The sequence below is a fragment of the Monodelphis domestica genome, chromosome 7 (genome assembly GCF_027887165.1).
Source record: "Monodelphis domestica isolate mMonDom1 chromosome 7, mMonDom1.pri, whole genome shotgun sequence".
Lineage (NCBI taxonomy): Eukaryota > Metazoa > Chordata > Mammalia > Didelphimorphia > Didelphidae > Monodelphis > Monodelphis domestica.
Window position 1 is genome coordinate 151,485,671 of NC_077233.1, and position 22,519 is coordinate 151,508,189.

Below are 22,519 nucleotides of genomic sequence, written 5' to 3' on the forward strand. Positions count from 1 at the left end.
GTCATGTTTGTGTTAGTTTAACCAAAGTCTATTTTGATGAATTTCATACAATATGGATTTTTTGCTTCAGTGTGCAAGACCAAGACAAAAAGCTTCAAGATTTGTGGAGCATATGCCAGAAATTGCCAAAGCCAAATCTTGCCAATTTCAGGTTTGTATCATTGCTATAGTTTTTACTGTGATCCGCTTTCCACTTAGCAAAACTTATAGCCCAACAAAGACATTTCTGGTTCTTCCTGATGACTCGTTTACCTTTGTAGAAGAGAATATTTGTGACATTATTTTCATCTATGGATCTCATGTCTGATATTGTTCTTCATTTGCCATTTGGTGCCAAAAAGAATTGGCCTAAAGATTCTGATTAATTGAATTTTCTGTGGGTTTACCCATTAGTTGAGGGAATTTTACCTGCTAGTGGGAAGGATTTTTCAGTTGAGAAAGTAGTGACTTTGCCTTTGAAATTTGCTTTGAACATATACTCTAATTAATACCCTTCATTAATTCATTTTTATCAAGAAACATCTAAAGCCTGTTAGACAATCTATCAACCTCAGGTCAACACACTTTGTTTTGTTTGAATGTTTTCTTTATGTGTAAATTTTATTAACAAATATTCAAATACAAAAAGGAAGAACAAAAAGGAAGATTGCATATAAAATTAGAATCTTTGTTACTTGGATCAATACACTAGGAAAGAGGCCATCTAGACTTCAGGCTTGGCTCTATTGCTATCTTAGGTAGATAAATAGGGCCCCTTCCTTTTTTTGAACTTTTATTTATTTATATGCAAAATGAAGGCAATGTATTAGATGATTTCATAGGGGTCCTCCTGGCTCTGTTGGTCTTCTAGGGTCCCTTTCAAATCTGTGTGTCTATTTCTGTGGGTAATAGACTAGAGAGTAATGACTAGAGACAAATAAAATAAGGCTAGTAAAAAAAACCGAACACCTTTCTTTTAAGCTTCTTACAGGTAGAAAACAAAAAAACTGCAGAAGTCTCTGAGAAAAGACAAGTATTTAAAAATAAATGCAATCCGAAATACTTAAGTCTGACTGTGGTCTTAAAAAATAACGGTTCAATTAGAAAATACTTTGAAAAGAATCATTTTGAAAGGATCAATCATAAAAATGTAAATTTGATTTCTTCTATCTCTTTAATTGACTTTATTCACTTTGTTCATTATATTGTTCCATAATTTTTTAAATTATAGAATGGTGCTTTTTTGGTGTCATAGTAAGGAGTAAAATTCTAATGGGCTATATTTTACTTTATGAAATAGGTATGTTCCCTGAAATTTGGCCATAGAGCAAGTGGTTATAAAATGAATCATGTTTTCCTATTGACTAACTGCATAAAAGTAGTTTTTATCAAAATGGAATTTTAAGAACTCCCTAAAACAAAGTAAAGTAATATTTAGAAGGAAGAAAACCTTTAAAACCCCTATATTTAACCAGAAAGTGATTTGTTTTTCAGTTAATTGAAAATGCTCAAAATAAATCACAAGAGGCAGTCAGCATTGTGACCAAGCACCTGACTTTGAATTCTGGCTCTCCAATATACTGTTTGTTCATTTTTGGCCAAATTATTTAATTTTTTTGGACCTTAGTTTTCTCACCTGTAAAATGAGGGGGCTAATCTACATGATCTCTGAGATCTCTTTCAGCTCTAGACCCTGTCACCTTACATATGGTATAGCATAGCTTAAGAAAAAAGTCTACCAAAAACTCTTTCCTTTATGATGATGTCAGGAAGAGAGGAAGATGAGCCCCATGTGTTTCCTAATCAGTTTTTCTTGTTACCAAAGCAGAGGCTCCCTTTTAAAATTTTAAGTATTTCACTATTTCATAGGGGTTGGTTAAATTGTGTTTTTTCCCCTTTTATTAATTTAACAGCCCTGGCTTGGGCTTTCATTGTCCTTAAAAGTTTTGATGCTGAGGATTTGCCTATTTCCCTCGGCAGATGAGAATCAGATCCTCTTTCTTTTTTTCCTTTCTTACTCCTTCCCCTCCCCAGCAATGAATGAGAATGGCTGGTACAGCAAAGGCCATGCTCACCTTCATGCCCTCTTCTGAATCCAGTATAGTATGTAAGTAGTCCCAGGCAATAGTTTCCCACACCTTTCCCTGAATTCTCAATGCAGAATGAAGGTAGGCTTGGGTTCAGAAAGGTTCTGTCAACAGAGCACAAAATTTGTGCCATGATCATAGAATAGTTTCAAGCTGCTTTGGGTTCCTAACTTTTTAAAGTAGATATTTGAAAAACTTAAGGCAGTAATCTCTTTTAAGTAGAATCCAGTCTGTCTTCTAACACAAACCACAAAAACGATATCACTTAACTGGTCTGAATATTCTAGTTAAATCATACTTGTTTTTTTAATCCCAACATTTGAAGAGTAGATCTGACTTTTTTCCTTTGGCAGGTATCTAATCAAGTTCCTAGCAAAGCTTGCACAAACCAGTGATGTTAACAAGATGACACCCAGCAACATTGCAATAGTGCTAGGCCCTAACTTGTTGTGGGCCAAAACTGAAGGGTAAGTGACAGTTTCCCTCAAGCCTAGTACTACACGTGTATCTTTGCTTCTCAAAGGATGAAAATCAAACTGGAAATTTAAAGTTAATCCAATAGGTACTGTAGGCTACCCAGAAGTCAATGGTAATTCTCAGGAAACAAGTTATTTGGGGTCTATTGCCCTCGTGACCACAGTAACAACTGAAATGGCATCCACTTCCCCACTACTTAACTGCTGGATCCCCTTTTCTCTCTCACCACAGAAACTGCACACTCACTAGAATATCCACCTCAGGTCAGGTTTTAGTGAGGTTCAAGTATTCAGCATTCTGAGGACACAGGTCTAGGAAGACTTTACTCTTTTTACTTCTGTTTCCTCATTTCCTACTTACCGTTTGTCCTTCTGATCCCACCACCTTATTAAAACTGCCCTCTTTAAAGTTATCTTTTTTTTTTTAAACCCATACCTTCTGTCTTAGAATCAATACTATCAATTCCAAGGCAGAAGAACAATTAGAGTGGGAATCAAGTGACTTTCCCAGAATTACACAGCTAGAAATATCTGAGACCAAATTTGAACCCAGGACCTCCTTTCTCTCGATCTAGCCCTGACTAACTGCCCCCTAAAAATTATCTCTTAACTCATAAAATCAGTTGTCTTTTTCTCAAGGTCCATTCTGCTTCACCTGCCTCTGACTTTTGACATTATCATCTCTACCTGGACACTGCATACTCCCTTGGCTTTTTGTGATCCTCTTATCCTTTTGGGGTTCTCCTTCAACTTGCCTAATCTTCATCCTCCTGTTCTTATCCACTAAAGGAGGGGAACCTTCAAGGCTCTGACTCCTCTCTTCTCCTACACTCTCCTCGTTTCCATAAATCTTGCAGAGGAGATACACTTAATATACTAGAGACTTTCTTCTAATTGCTTAAATATTCATTCTTTATTTTATTCATTCCATAAATATTAAGCATGCATCAAGTCTTGTACTAGATGCTAGAGGAGGTTCAAATCTCCATACTTCACCAAGCTCAAAATGCTTTCTTGAGGCTCTGTCTATATAGAATTCAGGCTGTCCACCTATGTACACAGATAAATGTAATAAAGAGTACACAGTAGTAGAAATGTAAAATAGAAGCCCATTCAAAGGGAATTTCTCCCAATTGCCTCTCCACTTTCGAGAGGGTAGCTGGACCAGCGCTGAATGGATTTAACATTTTGAATGTTTGCCTAGAACTTTTTTCTCCTTTATGAATTGCTGAATTGCAGTGATTAATCCAGCCAGCATTGTAGTCATTATTCATCTGAAACACTTAAGTTTCTTACATTTCCTTTCTAGATCTCTTGCAGACATGGCAGCAGCAACATCTGTTCATGTGGTTGCAGTAATTGAGCCAATAATTCAGCATGCCGACTGGTTCTTTCCTGAAGGTAAAGATTTCTGGAATACAAGAAGGTGGGAAGTAGTAACAACACTAGCCCTGTCCCATATTATTCCTCAGGACTCTAGGTCAAATTATTGTAGCGACCTTTCTGTTAGGTTCTTAGTCACCTCATTTGGGGGAATTTGTACTTAATATGCTTCTGGATTTGTCTTTTTGCAGAGGTGGATTTTAATGTGTCTGGAGCCTTTGTAGGTCCTGCTTCAAACTCAAATCACTTATCCCACACTGGAAATGATTATGACACAGGCACTTTGGAAAGGAAGAGGCCAGCCAGTATGGCAGTAATGGAAGGAGACTTGCTCAAGAAGGAGGGGTAGGTTGAACATAAGTTCTTTCTTTTTGTTAAGTCACAGTTGATAGTATTAATAACATAATCGATTTTAATCAGTTAAAGAATTCTAGCCCCAATTTAGGATCATAGAGTCTCAACATTTGAAAGGGATCCTAGAAGCTCTTCATGTAGAGGGACTAAAATAACAAGCATGGTCTAAGTTAGAACATTTACTTGGTTTAACTTTAGATTATTTAAACGAGTCAAGTGATAAAGATAGCTTTTGTTGTCTGTGTGTCAGGAGAAGGGCTGGATTTCTACTTAAAAGATATTACTGTCTTGAACTATGCACCCTTAGGAGCCTAAATCTTTTTTATGATCATGGCACAAATTTTGTGCTCTGCTCACCAAATCTTCCTGAATCCTTCACTCTACAGAGAAAGGCTTGTGGGATTAGGTATTCACTAGCACTACTTGCAGACTCTATTGGACACAGAAGAGGACAGGACGGTGAGCATGACCTTTGCTACATTGGTCATTCTCATCTATTTCTGGGGCTGAAAAATGAAAGGAAGGAAGGAAAGGAGGAAAGATGGCAAGGTAGTGCCACCCTGACAGTCAGACAGCCAAACCAGTCTCTGGAAACTCTTCCATACATCTGGTTGCTAAGGATGGTGCTTATTCTGGCTTGCTCAGAAGTCTACTCTGATATGTAGGCAAATTACTCTCCAGAAGTCTGGGACCCTATTTATTCTATTTTTTCCCTGAAAATACTCTATTTGATACTTTTTAAAGCTGCAAAATTTGGAGCTCAGTGGCTACAGAGCCAAGCCTGGAGACAGGAAAAAATTAGCCATAGACACTTCCTAATTGTGTGACTTTGGACAAGTTACTTAAACCCCATTGTCTAGTCCTTACCACTCTTTTGCTTTGGAACCAATACATAGTATTTATTCTAAGGTGGAAGTTAAGGGTTTAAAATAAATAAAGCTGTAAAACCAAAAAAAAAAATTAAAAGTTTATGTGAAATAAAACTTGGAGAAAATCTGATAGCATTTAAAATATTATCCTGTGTGTCTCTTCAAACAATTTCTTTAAAAACTAATTTTAAAAACTCTTGGAACTATAATTTGGATGATTTACATAGTCTTCCCTTATATTTTGAAAGATACCCCTTTTGATTTCCATATAGTTTATTTGATATAAATTTCATGCTGTCTTTATTTTCTTTCTTCTTACTTCCTATTTCCTTTTTTATAAAACAAAATTTTATTGCTAGCTTTTGTTTTTATAGTACCTCTCCCATTTTCTTTTTTCTTATTTAAAAACAATTTAAATCTTTTTTTAAAAAATTAAGATTTACTGTGAAACACGAGTACGACCAATTTAGTTTTGCAACTATTTTTATTAAATGAATTTTAGTTCATACAGTGTCATAACTTTTTAGTCACTCCATTTAATCCTCCATTAGAATTCTTTGTTGGTCACTCACAATCATTCTTTATCTTAGATGATAGTAATTAGTGTGTACTTTTTTGGGGGTTCTGCTTTTTTTTTTCTTGCATTATTTCACAAAGCTATTTCCTTTTTGCACATTTATTCTATGTTAATGGCCCTTTAATGTAGGATCAGTGCTTTAATCATTTTCCTATTATTACACATTTAGGCTGCCCCATACACACTTTTTCCAGTTACAAATCATGCAAAAATAGTAGTAGCATTTGAGAAGAAAGTTCTTTTTTTAAAAAATATTCTCATGATATATTCCCAACTGTGGAATTATTAGGTCAAAGGCAATGATTTTTAAAATAATGTTCATAGTTTACTACCCAAGTACCTTCCAAAAAGATTCGGTTCATTTGAATTCTCCAAGCAGCAAATAATGCATCCACCTGTGCTCCACAACTCTTTGTTACTCTTAATTATTCTTACCAATTTCATAGGTTTGAGGTGGGTAACTCAAAATTATTTTAATTTGTACCTCAGTTATTATTGAGGTTGAGAACTTTTTCAGATATTTCTGTAACATTTGTGTTTCTCCTTTTGAAAATTTACTATTTATGTTTTCATTGTAAAAATCTCTTATTTTCAATTATTTTCAAGCTAGAATTCACTTTTATGCATTTAGGTGTTGTGTTATTTTATACCAACGAATTAAAATTCGTTATTTTCTTTCTTATTCATCTTCTCCATAGTTAGGCAAAATAATCCTTTGTGAAGCTTTTAGTGGTATGTCTGGAACTCTTGAGGTTGAGTTCATGCTGCTTTTGAAACCACAACTCTTTGTTGTATGAGAGCATAGGGGGGAATGTCAAAGGAAGGTTGAACCTGATCTATGATATGGAGAACTCTTCATGAGGAACTCCCTTACCAATGTAAGTTAGCATCTGCTCCAAAACTTACTTGTCCAGGATCACACAGCCATTATGTTTCCAAAGTCAGGGTCGCACTCATGTCTTTCTCATTCTAGTTTTAACTCTCTATGTACTATGCCGTATTACCTCCTAGGAATATTAAATATGTCATGGCTTTCAGTAATGTTAAGTAAACCAGAAATGAAGAGATGGCCTAAAATCTGTTGACTTTGTCTTTAATACAAATATGACCCATATTTATTTTGGTAAAAATAGCATTCCTGGGGCAGCTGGGTAGCTCAGTGGATTGAGAGCCAGGCCTAGAGATGGGAAGTCTTAGGTTCAAATCTGGCCTCAGACACTTCCCAGCTGTGTGACCCTGGGCAAGTCACTTGACCCCCATTCCCTAGCCCTTACCACTCTTCTGCCTTGGAGCCAATACATAGTATTGACTCCAAGATGGAAGGTGAAGGGTTTAAAAAAAAAAAAAAGCATTCCTTTTAAAACCAGGTCTTAAACTTGTTTGAATTAACTATTAGAGAAGGATGATCTACTTAGAGTGGAAAAGAAAGTGCATTGCCTTTCATTCAATATACATTCAGAGTGGAAAAACAGACTTCACTGACTTTACATTCATGATAAGTCATGTTAAGCACAAAATTTATTCTTAAACATTCTAAGATGTAAAGCTTTTCTTGGACAACAATGAAATGACTTTATAAGTATATATTTTGATTACAAGTGGGTGATCTAATATAAATTTGTGATCCAAATGGACTTTACAACTTTGGCCCCTTCTTTAGGAAAGTAATGCATTGGTTTAAGCCAAGTGTCATTCCTAAAGTCATAGAATTTCAGAAATATAGGGAAAGGCATATTAATAATGTTCATCTATGTATGAAGCTTGGATCTTATGTATAGCATCCTCAGTAAGTGGTCACTTACTTTGAATACCTACAGGGACAAAAATCTCACCCCTTCCAAGGCAACTTGTTAAATTTTTGGAAAGTTGCAGTTGCTAGGAAGTTTTTTCCTTGGCAGGAGCAAAATTCTTTCATCTTGTAATTTCTATTCTTTGGTCTTCATTCTTCCCTCCAGAGCCACTTACCTCCTTTTCCATAGGATAGCCCTTTAGTTAACTTGGGAATAGTTCTTTCCCTTCAAGTCTTTTCTTCTCCTAACTAAACAGTGTCTTCATCCATTATCTGAGGAACATGGATAAAGATTAAGATTAAGAGGCTAAGCTAACTTCTCGAGTTGGGGGTCAGGGAGTTAACTTTTCTGCATGCCACTGGTAACCATTTACCAGTTATTTTGGGGCTCTAAGCTCTTGGTCTCCTTGGTTCTTGCAGGGAATTTTGAGGTGACTCCATCTAACCAAACTGTTCCTAAATTCAGGCACAGTTGAGGTCTAGATGTTTGCTGTCAGTGTGACTCTGTTTAGACTTTAAAAGAAAAGGCTAAACAGCCCATCTCAAAGACTTCTATTGCTTCTTTGTTTAAAGCCAAGTTTTATGTTGTCTTCATCTTAGTGTTGCGATGTGGGTAGATGGGCGCTTTTTTTGTTGTTGCTTCACTGCATGCTGGGCAACAAAGGTTGCTGTATATTCCCTAGTAGATTTTAAAATGGGCTTCTAGCTTGGTAGTTGGCTCGCATGGTGTGTTGACTCTTTCTTCTTTCTGTAGCTTTGGTGTGAAACTTATGGACTTCCAGGCCAGTCGGCGATGTGGCACACTCAATAGAAAACACACATCCCCTGCTTTCCACCCGCCACTCCCGCCCACGGAGGGCAGCACCCTGGCTCCCCCAGGCTCAGAGCCACCCTCCCACAGCTCTGGGGCTGAAAACAGTGCAGGTGGTGTGACTTTTCCCCCCTCTGCTGGCTTACCTGAGCCAGGGTCCAGTCAAGGGAATGATGACAGCAGGTAAGGTGGCTGGCTCCCACTGGCAAGGCTTCCAAATGACCTCAGCCTTTGAAAGTGGTATGAAATACTGCTTTCTAGAAGGGTAGGATTTTAGAGTTAGAAGAATCCCTCAAAATAATCTGGTCTACACACTCACACCCCTGTTTTACAGGTCCAAAAAGTAAGGGTACAGGGAGGTTAAGGGCTTACTCAAGGCCACACAGGTAATAAATGCCAATGGCAAGATTGCAAATTTAATCATGTTATTCCAAACCTTATGCCTTCTGTACTATAACATTGTCAAATCTGGAAAGAACTTGAGATGCTAGAACCTAAAATGGCAGAGCTAGACGGACTCATAGAAATTATTTAATACAGCCTTCTCATTTTTCATGAGAGAACTTCAACCCAAAGGTAGGTGAATGGCCTGTCCTGGATCGTCTTTTTAGGTAATAGAAGAGCTATAAGAAGAAACCAGGTCTTCTGGTTTCCTAGGCCACTGCTACTTTTACTTACATAATATCAGTTGTTGTGCTACCTGATATAAAATAGACATCTTTGGAACTTGAAATTCAATTATTCTTGGCATCAAAACTTGTAAAATTGTTTGTTTTTGGTTTTGTTTTTGGTTAATTATACTTTTCAGATTAAACATTCCCCATTAATAGTTCTTTTTTTTTTAAAGGCAATGAGGGTCAAGTGACTTGCCCAAGATCACACATCTAGGAAGTGTCTGAGGCCAGATTTGAACCTAGCACCTCCCATCTCTAGGTCTGGCTCTCAATCCACTGAGCTACCCTGCTGCCCTCAATAGCTCATTGTTAATGAACTATAAACACCTAGGTATTTTAAGGGAAAAAAATATCAGATTTTAATTTTATACTTAATTATGTTTCAGTTCTGAGAATTGATTTCTGTACAGCTGCCTTGTAGGATAGTTAACATAATACCAAGGATAATTTATAACATAAAGGTATTAGCCCAGAAAGGTTCCAGCATGAAACCTGTAGCTTATCTACCTACAAAGATTGTGGGGGTTATGGAAAAAGCAGCCGACTAACAATCAGAATGTGCAAATCTATTTTCAACTGAATTACTAACTTGAACAACCCAGGACAATACATGTTATTGTGACTGTCCTGAGTGTTTCCTGAGATGTTAATCTGTCTCTCATGCAGAATTGTTGTGAGGATCAGATGAGATAAAGTTGGGGCAAATGACTGACACCATAGCAGAGTGCTAGACGAACATAGGTTTAGAGTTAGAAGAGACTCTTGAGTTTATCCCAATCTATTCCCCTCATTTTTCAGATGAGCAGGCCTAGAGAGGTCATATCTGGCCCAATGGTACTGAGTAAGAGAGCCAGGATTCAAGCCCATGTTCTTTGACTTGTTTACTGTTTTTTTCCCATATACTTGATACCCACATAAGTAATTATTATTTAAATATGTATCTGACTGATGGTTTATAGTGAAAATAATTAAAATACCAAAATGTCTTATTTCTCTAAAAGCATTTTCTCAGGCCTCATCCTTCTTGACATTTCTACAGCTTTTGACAAAGTTAACTACCTTCATGGCTCTCTCTTGCTTCCCCAGCCTGTTTGATACCTCTTACTTGGCATCCTTTACTGTATCATCATCCTTCTCCTGCCCATTAACCATGGGCTAGGCCAAGGTTTTAGCTTGGGCCCTCTTCTTTCTAAGCTCATTCACTTGGCAATTCCTTCCAATTCCATGGGTTTAATCATCTCTGTCAGTGACTTCCAGATTTATATAGCAAACCCAAGTCTCTTTCCTAAGCTTTAGCCCTAAATTATCAGTTGCCTATGGCACATTTCAAACTGGATATACCAGAGGCATCTGAAATCTAACATATTCATAACAGAATTTGTCACCTTTACCTCATAACCCTTCATTCCTCTGAATTTCTCTCTGTCAAGAGCATCATCATCATCATCATCATCATCATCATTATCCAGCTCCTAAGGTTTGCAACTCGGTGTCATTCTAGCCTCCTCACTTCCACTCATCCCATTTATTCAGTTCCTAGATTGCCATTTCTTTGTACTTCTTGGGTTTCTCTACTCCCGTAGCTATCACTCTCTGGTGCAGGCCCTTTGTACCTCTTTCCCAGACTATTTCAGTAACCTCCTGATTGATCTCTGTGCCTCAGGTCTCTTTCCACTCCAGTCTATCCTCCACAAACTTGTTAAAATTTTAGATCTGACTCTGTGTCTTGAGATGTATCTGTCTATGTCTGTCTTATCTCTGTCACTATGTGTCTGTCTCACTGTTTCTCTGTCACGCACAGTTCAGTATACTCTAGTGATTCTGTTGCCTCTAAGATCAAATATAAACTTCTCTGTTTGACATTCAAAACTCTTCACATCTCTAAAACTTGGCCACATCCTATCTTTCCAGTTTTCTTACATATTACTCTTCCTCTCCCCAATCCTGACCACCCCCATGAATGCTCTAGTACAACCATTCTTCACACACTGTTCTCTGTATCTAGTCCTTTACACTACTTGTCTTCTAGACCGAGAATGCTTTCCCTCTTCTCCCTGCCCCCTGATTTCCTTAGCTGCCAGTACCTTCCCTTTATGGTTTCCTTCTATCTGTTTCATACTTATCTTGTATTACTTATATGTGTACATATCTTCTCCCTCATTAGGATGTAAGCTCTTTGGGGACAAGAACTGTTTCCTTTTGTCTTTGTATCTGCAACACTTAGCACGGTGCCTGGCACATAGTATTTACTCTACCATTATCATTGTATTCTTCTTGTCTCCATTAATACCAATAGAAAATCTGCCTTATTAACCATTCTTATTTACAGGAATACCATTGCTATTAGCATAATGGACATCTTGGTATTTATTTTCTGCATAAACCACCAATACTCTGTATATTAATGTTATTAACAATAACAACTAATTACATAGCATTTTATGGTCTCAAAGTAATTTTGCCCCTCCTGTTTTATATAATCCTCACAATCATACTTTAAGGAACATGGTACAGAGGTTGTTATTCCCTCACTTTCAAATGAATTATCTAAGGCCCAATGGCTCCTAGTAACACCATGGTTACTGAGTATCAAGCTGTACCTGAAATCCAGGTCTTCTCATTCCTAATCCAGTATTCTTTCTATTATTGAACTTGTGCCATACTAAATAGTTATTTGAAAATAAATGTCCTTCAGTTTCAAATTCAGATTTCATTCCCTCATTGCTACATCGCTCAGAGAGGAGGATGATGGATTATATAAGCCAAATGTTATTCTCAGCTATTCTTGTAAGGTACCCGGTGATGTGTAGTCAGTTTAGTGAGGTTAGGCTTCTGTCCATTTTTCAAATAGCAAATACTGATGCCTTTGAATCCGTGAATTAATCTTGAAAAACTTCTTGAAGTTCAAGTTCATTTTTAGAGGGAAATTCACATTTTAATTATATATTAGTGCCTCAGGTGTCTTGATTATTTGTTACAGTAATATAAACATAGGGATTGGCACATTAAAGAGGTATTCAGTAAATTTTTGTTGCTTTTTTTAAACTGAAGGTAATACTGACACATTTTCAATTATTTTCATGGCCATCAGTGTTCTTTCATTACAAGATAGTGATTAATTTTGATAGAAGTCTAAATAGAATCTTGTCATTGATTTGCTACTTCTGTGATGTGGTGTTTTTTCTGTAGGTATTCCTGCATCAATTTGTAAATGTCATTCACATTTGTTATTATCCTTTCTATAAAAATATATTGTGATCTTACCACTAGTTCAGTTTCATGTACCATATAAGCCCCATCACATTAGTTTGGATGCTAAGGTAATGTTAAATTCTTTGATTACACTTGAATTTGGATATATTAAATAGGATTTTAAAATTATTGTGCCCTCAACTAATACTGAGAAACACTTCTGTGTTAAATTGAAATAGTGATGGAAGTGGGATTTTGACCTGTTAGGTTTTTAGTAGCTGCGTTAAGTATAAGAGAAGAGTTAAGTCTTTTGTGCAAAAATATAATATGGTAAACCATCACACTTTCATGCATATAACCATTTTTAAATAGGCTGCATTTTATATGCATTGTTTAAAATTTGCCTGTTGGCCTATTTTGATAACAGCTTTCTGGTTGGAATAACCATTAAAGAAGCTATGTTTGTCTTTCTGTTCCTGCATAATGCTTTTTTACTTTTGTTTTTTTTTGGGGGGGGGGAACTTCTTTTCATCTGATGTTACTTTTGCCTTCCCAGTCCCTCCAAACCCAAGGACTCTGTGACTACGACAACTACAGCACCTATGAGAAACGGGAGTCACGCAACCACAGGACAGAATCAAACCCAACCAGCTGGTAACTCTAATCAGCTATCAGTTGGTCCAATGCAAAATTCAGCTGGTCCTAGCCCTCATACCCTGCGCCGAGGTAATGGTACTTTTCAGTTTGTGCTTTTGATGGGGGAAAGGGAAAGGTATAAAGCAGGGATTCTAGGCATAGTGCTTTGACAAAAAACTCATCACTAATATCTTATTAAATGGCAACTGGAAGGATCAGTTAACCAGAAGGAAAGGTGGGGAATGAGGGCATAAAATGGAGTTGAGGAGGCAGAATACTATAACTGTCCCTCAGGGTTCAGACTGACTCTTCACTGGCCTTGTTAGAATGCTCAGGTACTCTAGTATTACATTCCACTGTGGTCCTTGGCTACAAATATATTCTATCCTCTATCCTAGTGATTCACAAATTTAATTCTCAAGTCCTAACTATGATCCTACAATAATGTGCATTATGACAAAGATATTATGTTCCATTTGACTTTCCACACCATCCTGGTAATCCTCAACATTTTGTGGACATTTTTGGCACAGTAGCACCTCAGGCAGTAGTCTTCAGAAAGCACTTTACAATCAATTCCAGGTCATTTTCCTTTGTTATAAAATGAGAACTTAAAGCAAATCAGCCTCTGAAGCCTCCTTTCCTTCTAAAGTTTCAAGATAGTTAACATGGTTTCTACTTCCATTGACAGACTCCTGCCAAATTACAGCTTAATAATTCCATGGCACGTATGCCATATGTTATGTTGCCCAGATTGATCAGCTTGTTATTTTATCTAGGAAAGTTTACACTTGGCTAAAGTGTTGCTCAGAAAACAGTCAATAACCAGCCTGTACCATTGGCTTAACCTTCAAGAACCCAGGATCACCTTATCTTCAGGCCAGAGTTTTAGACCAGGACCACAGTGGGAATAGAAACAGAGAAGAAAAACAACTGCTTGGTCACATGGGTTGATGGGGATATGATTGGGGATGTAAACTCTAAGCAGTCACCCTAGTGCAAATATCAATAATAGGGAAATAAGTCTTGATCAATGACACATGTAAAACCCAGTGGAATTGCATGTGAGCTATGGGAATGGGATGGGAGGAGGGGAAGGAAAGAACATGAATCTTGTAACCATGGGAAATTTTTAATTAATTAATTAACCTCCCACCCCCCACCCACCCAAATAAAATAAAAACAAAAGTATAGTTTAGAGTAATTTCCCCAAGGCTTACAATTAGCTTGTAATTGTCCCAGAGGCGGACTAGGAGAATATCATCACCCAAACCATGCAGTAATACACTTCCAAGAAATAGGGAATATAGTTAAATAATTCAAGAAGGATGAAGATTGAGAGGACATTGGATTTCACTTGCAGGAAGTTTTTGGGCAGTTTACTAGTAAGTAATTCAACTCAGCCTTCTGACTACAAAGTTTAGAGTCCTTTCCACCTTTGCCTCTCTTCAACCCATAAAAATTCTGTTTGGTTTTTGTGGTTACTGTTTCTCAAATTTTGGCTTTTAAGAAAGTAGGGTGGAAGGGTTTTTAAAGTACAGAACTGCCAGTACTACTGAGCTGAGTTTTTGTTGTTGAAGGAACATTTTATATAAAGGCTTCTTTGAATGCCTATGCAATAAAGTACTTGACTAGCTGATGGCAACTCTGTTTTTTAAATGCTTTTATTTTTCAGTTAACAAAAGCCCATGTTCTTTTCCTCCCATCTCCTCTCCTCATTGAAAAATAGACAAAAGCCCTTATAACAAATATTCATAGCCAACAAGACAAAATATGTATCTCATTTTATATATATAGTTTATTACTTCTGTATGCGGGGCAGGGATTCATCATCATCAGTATCATGGTTAATCACTGCTTTGATCACAGTTTATATGTTGCTCATTTTTATGTTGTTGTTATAGTATCATTTGTACTCATGGTTCTATTTCCTTCGTTCTTCATCATTTCACAAGTCTGTCCAGGTTTTGTGTTTTTTTTTTAAACCATCCCCTTTCTCATTTTTTTAGGATGCAAAAGTATTCCTTTACATTAATTATTTGTTCAGCCATTCCCCAGTTGACAGACATACCCCTCATTTCTGGTTCTTTGTTACTGCCCAAAAAACTATTGTAAATGTGTTTGCATATATGGGTCCTATTCTTTTCTCTTTGATTTCTTGAGTTTATTGGTCTAGTAGCGATATAAAAAAAAATTCCCAGTTATCTGAATTTGGGAACATAATTCTAAATTGATTACCAGAATAACTATGCTAATTTCACAACTTTTTATATTAATGGTTGCTTTGTTGGGTTGTATGTGTTTTTTTTTTCCATGTGCAGCAGTTAAGAAACCTGCTCCAGCGCCTCCTAAACCAGGAAACCCACCACCTGGACAGCCTGGGAATCAGGGTTCTTCAGGAGCATCCCAGCAACCTCCTTCCATCTCACCAAAGCCAACCACTCGAAGTCCTTCTCCTCCAAATCACCTTGCAAACCAAGCACCAGGCCAGATCTCCACTGCCCCCCAACTCTCTGCACCCAGGAGGTACTCTAGCAGTCTCTCTCCAATACAGGCTCCGAACCACCCACCTCCACAGCCCCCAACTCAGGCTACTCCTCCACCTCAGACCAAGCTAAATAGTCAGGTGCCACTCCAGCCAGTGGCACCAGTCAGTGAGCATGGACTGGAGCAGCCAGCTCACAGCCCTCCCCCGACACCAACGCCTCCTGGGACACCACCTCTAGGAAAACAGGGACCTGGTCTTCAAACATCTCAAACCCAAGCAGCAAGCAACCCTGAGATTTCTCAAGCCCAGCATTCACCTCCTCATACTGGTACCTTACCAAGACCTCGACCAGTACCAAAGCCAAGGAATCGTCCTAATATCCCCCCTCCTCCCCACCCTCCTGGAGCTCATTCAGCAGGGGATAGTGGCCTTGTCAACCCAGCCCAGACCGCTTCCAAAATAGTCACCGGTAAGTAGCAGACCACAGGGGTACCTGCCTTCTTTCCCCTTCACATTGGTTTGCAGACAGTGCCTGGACTTATTAAAAGGGCAAGTAGGTCTTTTCAGGTCTACCTACATTTAAATGTAAATCAGGTCACTGCTTTTACACATGCTCCTCTTCATGGTGTAATTATTCTAGCTAAAATACTTGGTTTTCATGTAATGAAGAAATACTTTCAGTGAAAAAAAGAATATCTGTGGGCATTTCTTTTTTTAAGGACCTTTAAAAAAAAAAAAGAATATTCCTGCTAAGCTTTTAGGACCTTAAGAATAAAATCCGGGTCCTGGTTCTTCTATTTCAAGTGCTAGTACCTTGTGCTTCAAGAGTCAAGTTGATAAAGAGAGTTTTCTCCCCATCACAGTGGAAACTTATAGAGTGGTTGGTTTTTGTTTTGTGTTTTTGTTTTTGTATTTTAGAAACCCTTACTTTCCATCTTGGAATCCGTAATGTGTATTGGTTCCAAGATAGAAATAAGGGCTAGGCAGTGGGGGGGGGGGGGGTGGGGTTAAGTGATGTGCCCAAGTTCATAAAGGTGTCTGAGGCCAGATTTGAACTCCTGACCTCCCATCCATGGGCGTGGTTCTCCACTCACTGAGCTACTTCGCTGCCCCCAGCACAAATTTTTTAAAAGTGTGAGCTATGTGATATCAAGGCAATATGCTACAGGCAACCTGGAATGCTGTCTTTTTTATCTTCTATATATTTTCTTTAGTTTAGTGACTTTAGGGGCATGATTCCAAATTGCTTTTTGGAACTGCATCAGTTTTATAGTGCATAAAGTACCTATAAGCATAGTTATTTTGGTGTTTGTTACTTTTTTCTAAAAGCACTAAAAAGCCCTCTCCTCTTCTGAAAAATCCTCTGAAACTTCATTTACAGATAGGATATTGGAATGGAAATGCAGCATGGTGGAGCACATTTAGAAGTTGATGAGGACATTTTAGAGCAGGATAGAGAGCCCTGCAACACAGAATGTTAGAAAGAGAAAGACCGTTCAAAGCTGTCTAGTGTAATCCTCTTATTTAATAGATGAGAAAATTGAGGCCCACAAAAGTTAAATGATTTGCTGTGGTTACACAGCTGCTGAGTGGTAGAGTGGAAACTAGAACCCTTGTCTCCAACTCCCAGGCCATTGCCTTTTTGACTATATTATGCTGTCTCCAAGCAGATGCTCAGTAAATTTTTTACTGATTTATCCATGGATAACAGCATTAATTTACTGGAGTTGCAAGCCTTGGAATTATGAAGGTAAGGGTTCAGACCCTTCCTCTAGTTGCACTTTGATCTTAAGTAAGACAATCTCTAAGCGCCCCAGGAACCCAATGGTTCGGTGTTCCTTGTGCCAGTGAAATAATAAATCTAGGACCACTAGGTCCTTCTGTCCAAAAAAAAAAGCCCCAGAATGATGACAGGGTTTTATTTCAGGGTAACTATATTTAGGGGTACTATATGTGTTTATATGGAGTATATAATATAGTGTGTATATATTTAAATATGTGCACATGTGTATACCTATATATCGTATATTTGAGTAGATCTTTTTATGTATACACATTGGTAGTTAGTAAGCCTCAGTCTTATTAATTATTATTCATTACAATTAAAGACTTACCAATTCCTGTTTCGTGCTTAGCATTGGACACTTTGTGGAAGTAGTAGGTACAAACCATTTTTGTTTGAAGCTGTGCTTTTGATTTTTCCAGCTGAAAACTAGCTCGTGTCCATAGTGCTATCTTATGCAAGGCCACCACATCTGGTAAAGCCTGTGGATCCTCCTCAGAATAACAGTTTTAAATGCATATGCTGGGAGGGTCCCTAAAGATGACCTAATCCATCTCTATTTGATTTTATCGGTGAAAGAACCTTGATCTAAAAAATAAAAGCTAAACCCACATGTAGCCACCATGTCTACTGACCCACAATTGCCTGGGTGCAATGCAAAAACAAAATCCATGATGTTATTAACTGATGCCTTCATTAGAATTTCTATCTTTTCACCAGCTTTTCAGGAGATGGGTCCTTTTCTTTATTATGTAATGGTTTGGATGCTATATGATTGATAACTTTTTGATGATTCTTCACCTTTCTACAAAGAAAACCAATTTGTTTGGAGATGACTAATAGACTTACTTCCTAATGCCTTCACAGGTTGGGAAGATGGCCAGGACTGAGGTTTGTAACAACCAAAAATAGCCTGCCTTGTAGCCCCTAATGCTCTTACTTAGCTGTGTTGCCTGTATCTGTATTTTGCATATGTGCTTTTGACTCCATGCTCACTGTTCCACTACTTGACATCATACTGTGGTTCTTCTTGTGGTGTTCTCCACCCTATGACTGACCAGTAAGCATTGTTTCTACATTTTACAGTGGGACGGTCAATAACAGTTCTGGTACCTGAGTAGCATGAACAACAAAATCTAACTGGTTGAGAATTCATTTTACCATAAAAAACATGAACATGGTCTCTCTTCTGCTAAACAAGTTCCAACCAGTCCTTGCTGCACTTAGTTGTGATTTATCTGGTTTTGACTCCCAGCTAAAAAGAACTTGAGTTCAGTTAACACAGGAAATTGTGTTCTTTGCATCTTGAACTTTTTACCTTGAGTTTTTTTTTATCCTAAATTCGTGTTAACTGCATGGAACCTACCCATGGGCAGCTTGAATTGCTCAGAACAACAACAAAAAAATTTTACTCCCTGAAAGATCTCTACTAAATCCCTTGCATTCTAGCATGTTGGCATTTGCTTTCTTTTAAACCATAACTCTTCCCAGAGGATTCCATCCATACTGGTTTCTTGGGGAAGAGTTTCCATTGGGTCAAGGAATTGCTTTAATTAGCCTTACGCAACCTCAGGTAGTATGACTTTTGTACAATCTCTGCTTCACCAAAGGAAGCATAATCATAAGTCCTCCATTGGATTCTTGTACAAATCCCAACAGGAAGCAAAAATCAGTGACCTTTGTTTTGTTTGTTTTTTGAGGCCCAGAGTGCAGCAGGGAAGAAATCTACTACTCATTGAGCCCTTAACTGCCCAACTCAGATTGTCCCTGGTAGTTTTGTAGGAGAAGAAAGGTTGAGGTCGATGCTAAAACACCACCAGCTTAGTCAAGGCATGGAAACCATTTGTCAGTGTGAGCTGGGCCCTTCAGAGTTCTTTTTGCCTGAGCTGCAAACAGCAAAATGTTGTACTTTTGTATGAATGAAAATATAGTGAAGGAAGCCTGAATCAAACTGTGTTTATTTCTAACGTTGTTTTGTTATGTGTGAGGTATATTGATGCTGGGCCATTGCTTTACATGATTCATTAAATTATGCTTAATTCACTAAATATGATTTGTCAGATGATCTCTGGAAAAAGAAAAACTCTCCCCTAAAATTTCAGCTAAATTACCCAAGATTGATCCTTAAATTTTTTGAAGCAAGCCTAAAAATCCAGGAATTCCACATAAGCTCATTAGCTTTATATCATAAAAATAACATTGTTTTAGGAATTCTTCAGTCTCTATTAGAGACCTTCTACATGTGGTCATACAAGAAATGGCAGTAGAATATAAATCAGTCTTGTTGATAATCATTCATAGGATTTTAGGATTTGAAGGAACCCTGAAAATCTGAGGTTCTCAACTTTTTTTTGTATCTTGGACCCCTTTGGCTGTTCAGGGAAGCCTGTGGATTCCTCCTCAGGATAACATTTTTTAAAGCATAAAACAAAATATATGAGATTACAGATGAAACCAGTTATATTGAGATAACAATTGTCAGAATATTTCTTTTTTTTTTTTAAACCTTACCTTCCGTCTTGGAGTCAATTCTGTGTATTGGCTCCAAGGCAGAAGAGTGGTAAGGCTAGGCAATGGGGGTCAAGTGACTTGCCCAGGGTCACACAGCTGGGAAGTGTCTGAGGCCAGATTTGAACCTAGGACCTCCTGTCTCTAGGCCTAGCTCTCAATCCACTGAGCTACCCAGCTGCCCCTGTCAGAATATTTCTTAAAGAATCCCAGGCTAAGAAACGAGCTATGGACCATCTAATTAAAGACAGACCCCCATTTTATAATTGACAAAATGTGAGCTTCAAAAGGGTCAAGTCCCATGTGGATAATATTGGGTAACAGAGATTCAGACCCAGATCTTTAGATTTCATATCCAGTGATCTTTCCACTATACATTTGGATATTTTAAAAATGAGACCATTTTAGTCATTTAGGTACTCCCTGAAAGGGCTAATATTTCTTTGTAATATAGATAGTTACTCATGGAACTTAGGAGAAGCATATTCCTGAAAACAGTAGTATTGAGTTTGAAGGCATTGAATTGAGATATCCAGAACAAAGAGGTAGACCTCTGGGTAGAGCGATAGCTGTGGAGCAGACATACAGACCATGGCCTTGCAACAGATACTGTCTAGAGCTCAAGAATGGAAATTTGCTGATATAGGAATGGGAACCATCTTTCAATTGTCTCTTGAACAAAGCAACCCTGAAAAAAGAGATTCCTTGCTTGAGTTTTTTGCCCTTTGAGCAAAATGGCAATGTAAGGCTTAGTGTTGTTAAAGTAATAGGCTATAGAAAAAGATTATTCTAATTGAACAATTTTATTAAATAATTTAGATGTATGACCTGCATTATTCAGTAAGAACTGAAATTGGAAGTTTAATGGTAAGGAAAAGGCATATGATTGGCCAGAATATTTTTTTGCTAATTCACGATCATACTTGTGCACAAGTGCCTGTTACTAACCAGTTATCCTAACCCCTGCTTGCCTGCATCCCCACTAATAGTGCATGTCCTGAGGAGCAGAGGCTTTGTTTCATGCTTGCCCTATATTAATATGGATACTAAATATGTTCACAAATCTGTTAGCAGCTAACCCTGAAGTTGGCCTTATTGCTTCTCTAGCCTCCAGTCTGCCTTGTATTAGCTGCCATTTAATGGTAATCTGTTCTAATAGTTACATTCAACAGCCACATCTGGACACAGTTTGATGCTTCATCTACCCACTAACAGATCATAAAAGAATGTGATACCTGTCTTAACACAGTTATGCTGACAGGAAGGCGTAAAAAATACTCACACCTTGTACGACTGACCCAATAATGATAATGATTCACATTTCAGGAGTGCTTTACATTTATGATCTCACCGGAGCCTACCACACCCCTTTAAATATGTGCCCATTTTGTAGATGAGGAAACCAAGACTCCCCATATTGCCTAGTAGAAGAGAACTGCCCATTTTGTTGAGTCCTACACGTCTCCCCCAGAGCCTAACACATAGCTCTCTGGAGATCAGTCGGATGATCATTAATGATAGCTAGCATTTAGATAATGCTGAAAGAATTGTCCAAAACTTTACATATTTAACTTATTTGATCCTTGCCTCATCCTCATGAGGTAGGTGCTGTTATTATTCCCTACTTTACAGATAAGAAACTAAGGCTCATAGTTGTTAAGTGACTTGCTCAGGATCATACAGAAAAACACAAATCCTGCCACAGTGACTGAGGTAGGATTTTGAACTAAGGTCTTCCTGACTCCCAAGTACTAGAGGCTCAGAAAACGACAAGTTTATGGGGGAAAAGCGGTCATGTTATCATCTCATTTTAGTCACTGTCACTTTAGCACTATGTCTCTAAATATAAGTGGCTGCTGAGAAGTGTTATGACTTGTAGAATATTGGACCTGAATCCAAAGCCCATTTTTTTCCATCTTTGGAGTGGTAACTCCTTTCCATATACAAGTTAAGCATCCTCTAATAGAGAAAATGGCCATTTAGATCACTCCCTTCTACAACTGCTTCTCTCATTCAAGGAAAGAGAAGCAGTTGTAGAGGGGAGTGATCTAAAATCAGTGACTAAACTTCCCGTTCTTTAGTGTTAAACAAATTGTTGACATCCTTTTGAGTAATAACCATCAACAGAAGTTAGCCCTGGTGATTAGAAATACACTTGTCTGAAAAAGAGAAAAAGCCATTCTTTGGGGGTGGAGGGATGTAGAGGGATGGAGAATTGCTAGGCTCAAAGGAGGAATTTTAAAGAAGAAGAAAGAAAAGGAAATGTCCATTTATCTTTTTAGAACAGCAATTCTCTCTCCCATCTCCCCACAGTATACTGAAGAGGGAGAGAACAATCTCTTAAGGTAAAAGGTCATCTTAGGCAGGATGCTTGATGCTTATCCTCAAGCTTCCTAACCCAAGTTCCCAGCAGGATCATCCCCACTTTCTCTGTATACCTAAATATTAGTAGCATTTAGACAAATAGCTCTGGTCAAGATGGAGAGGCTAGAGGGGATCTGCCTGTTCACCTAAGATCTATCAAAAGTGGCATTTAGAAGGCAAAGTGCCCCTGTCTACCCATGTTATTGGCAAACATAATAACAGACATTTCTGTGAAGATTTAAGGTTTGCATAGCAGTTTGTGAACATATTCCCTGTGAGCCTTACAACAGCCCTGCACGGTAGGTACTTCAGTATCATCCCCTTTCTGCAGAAGAGGAAATTGAATTTCAGAGAGGCTACGTAACTTACCCACAGCCACACAGCAGCTATGAGTTATCAGACATGCTGAACTCAGGCCTTCCATACTCGAAGCCCAGGATTGAATACTGTTTACTATTAATCCTGCTTGTCCAATGAGGAGAAATGGTGAGAGAAAAGTTTGTTTACAACTAAATATCTAATTGAATCAACTAGTAGGAATGTATCTGG

At 37.9% G+C, this 22,519-nt stretch overlaps 1 protein-coding gene across 6 annotated transcripts in view; it reads left to right on the top strand.

Moving 5' to 3' along the window:
* ARHGAP17 (Rho GTPase activating protein 17) overlaps positions 1-22,519 on the top strand; it is a 131,003-nt gene that overhangs the window by 103,238 nt on the left and 5,246 nt on the right. Inside the window, exons 13-21 of one of the 6 annotated variants that reach the window (XM_007499038.3) lie at positions 71-151; positions 2,420-2,533; positions 3,852-3,943; positions 4,117-4,270; positions 8,269-8,508; positions 12,748-12,917; positions 15,149-15,784; positions 17,966-17,989; positions 20,426-20,473. In XM_007499038.3, the coding sequence (XP_007499100.1) occupies positions 71-151; positions 2,420-2,533; positions 3,852-3,943; positions 4,117-4,270; positions 8,269-8,508; positions 12,748-12,917; positions 15,149-15,784; positions 17,966-17,988 (1,510 nt within the window). In that variant the 3' untranslated portion in view covers position 17,989; positions 20,426-20,473. The remainder of the gene's footprint in view (positions 1-70; positions 152-2,419; positions 2,534-3,851; positions 3,944-4,116; positions 4,271-8,268; positions 8,509-12,747; positions 12,918-15,148; positions 15,785-17,965; positions 17,990-20,425; positions 20,474-22,519) is intronic. The other 5 variants (XM_007499037.3, XM_007499040.3, XM_007499043.2 and 2 more) reach the window with 5 other exon arrangements.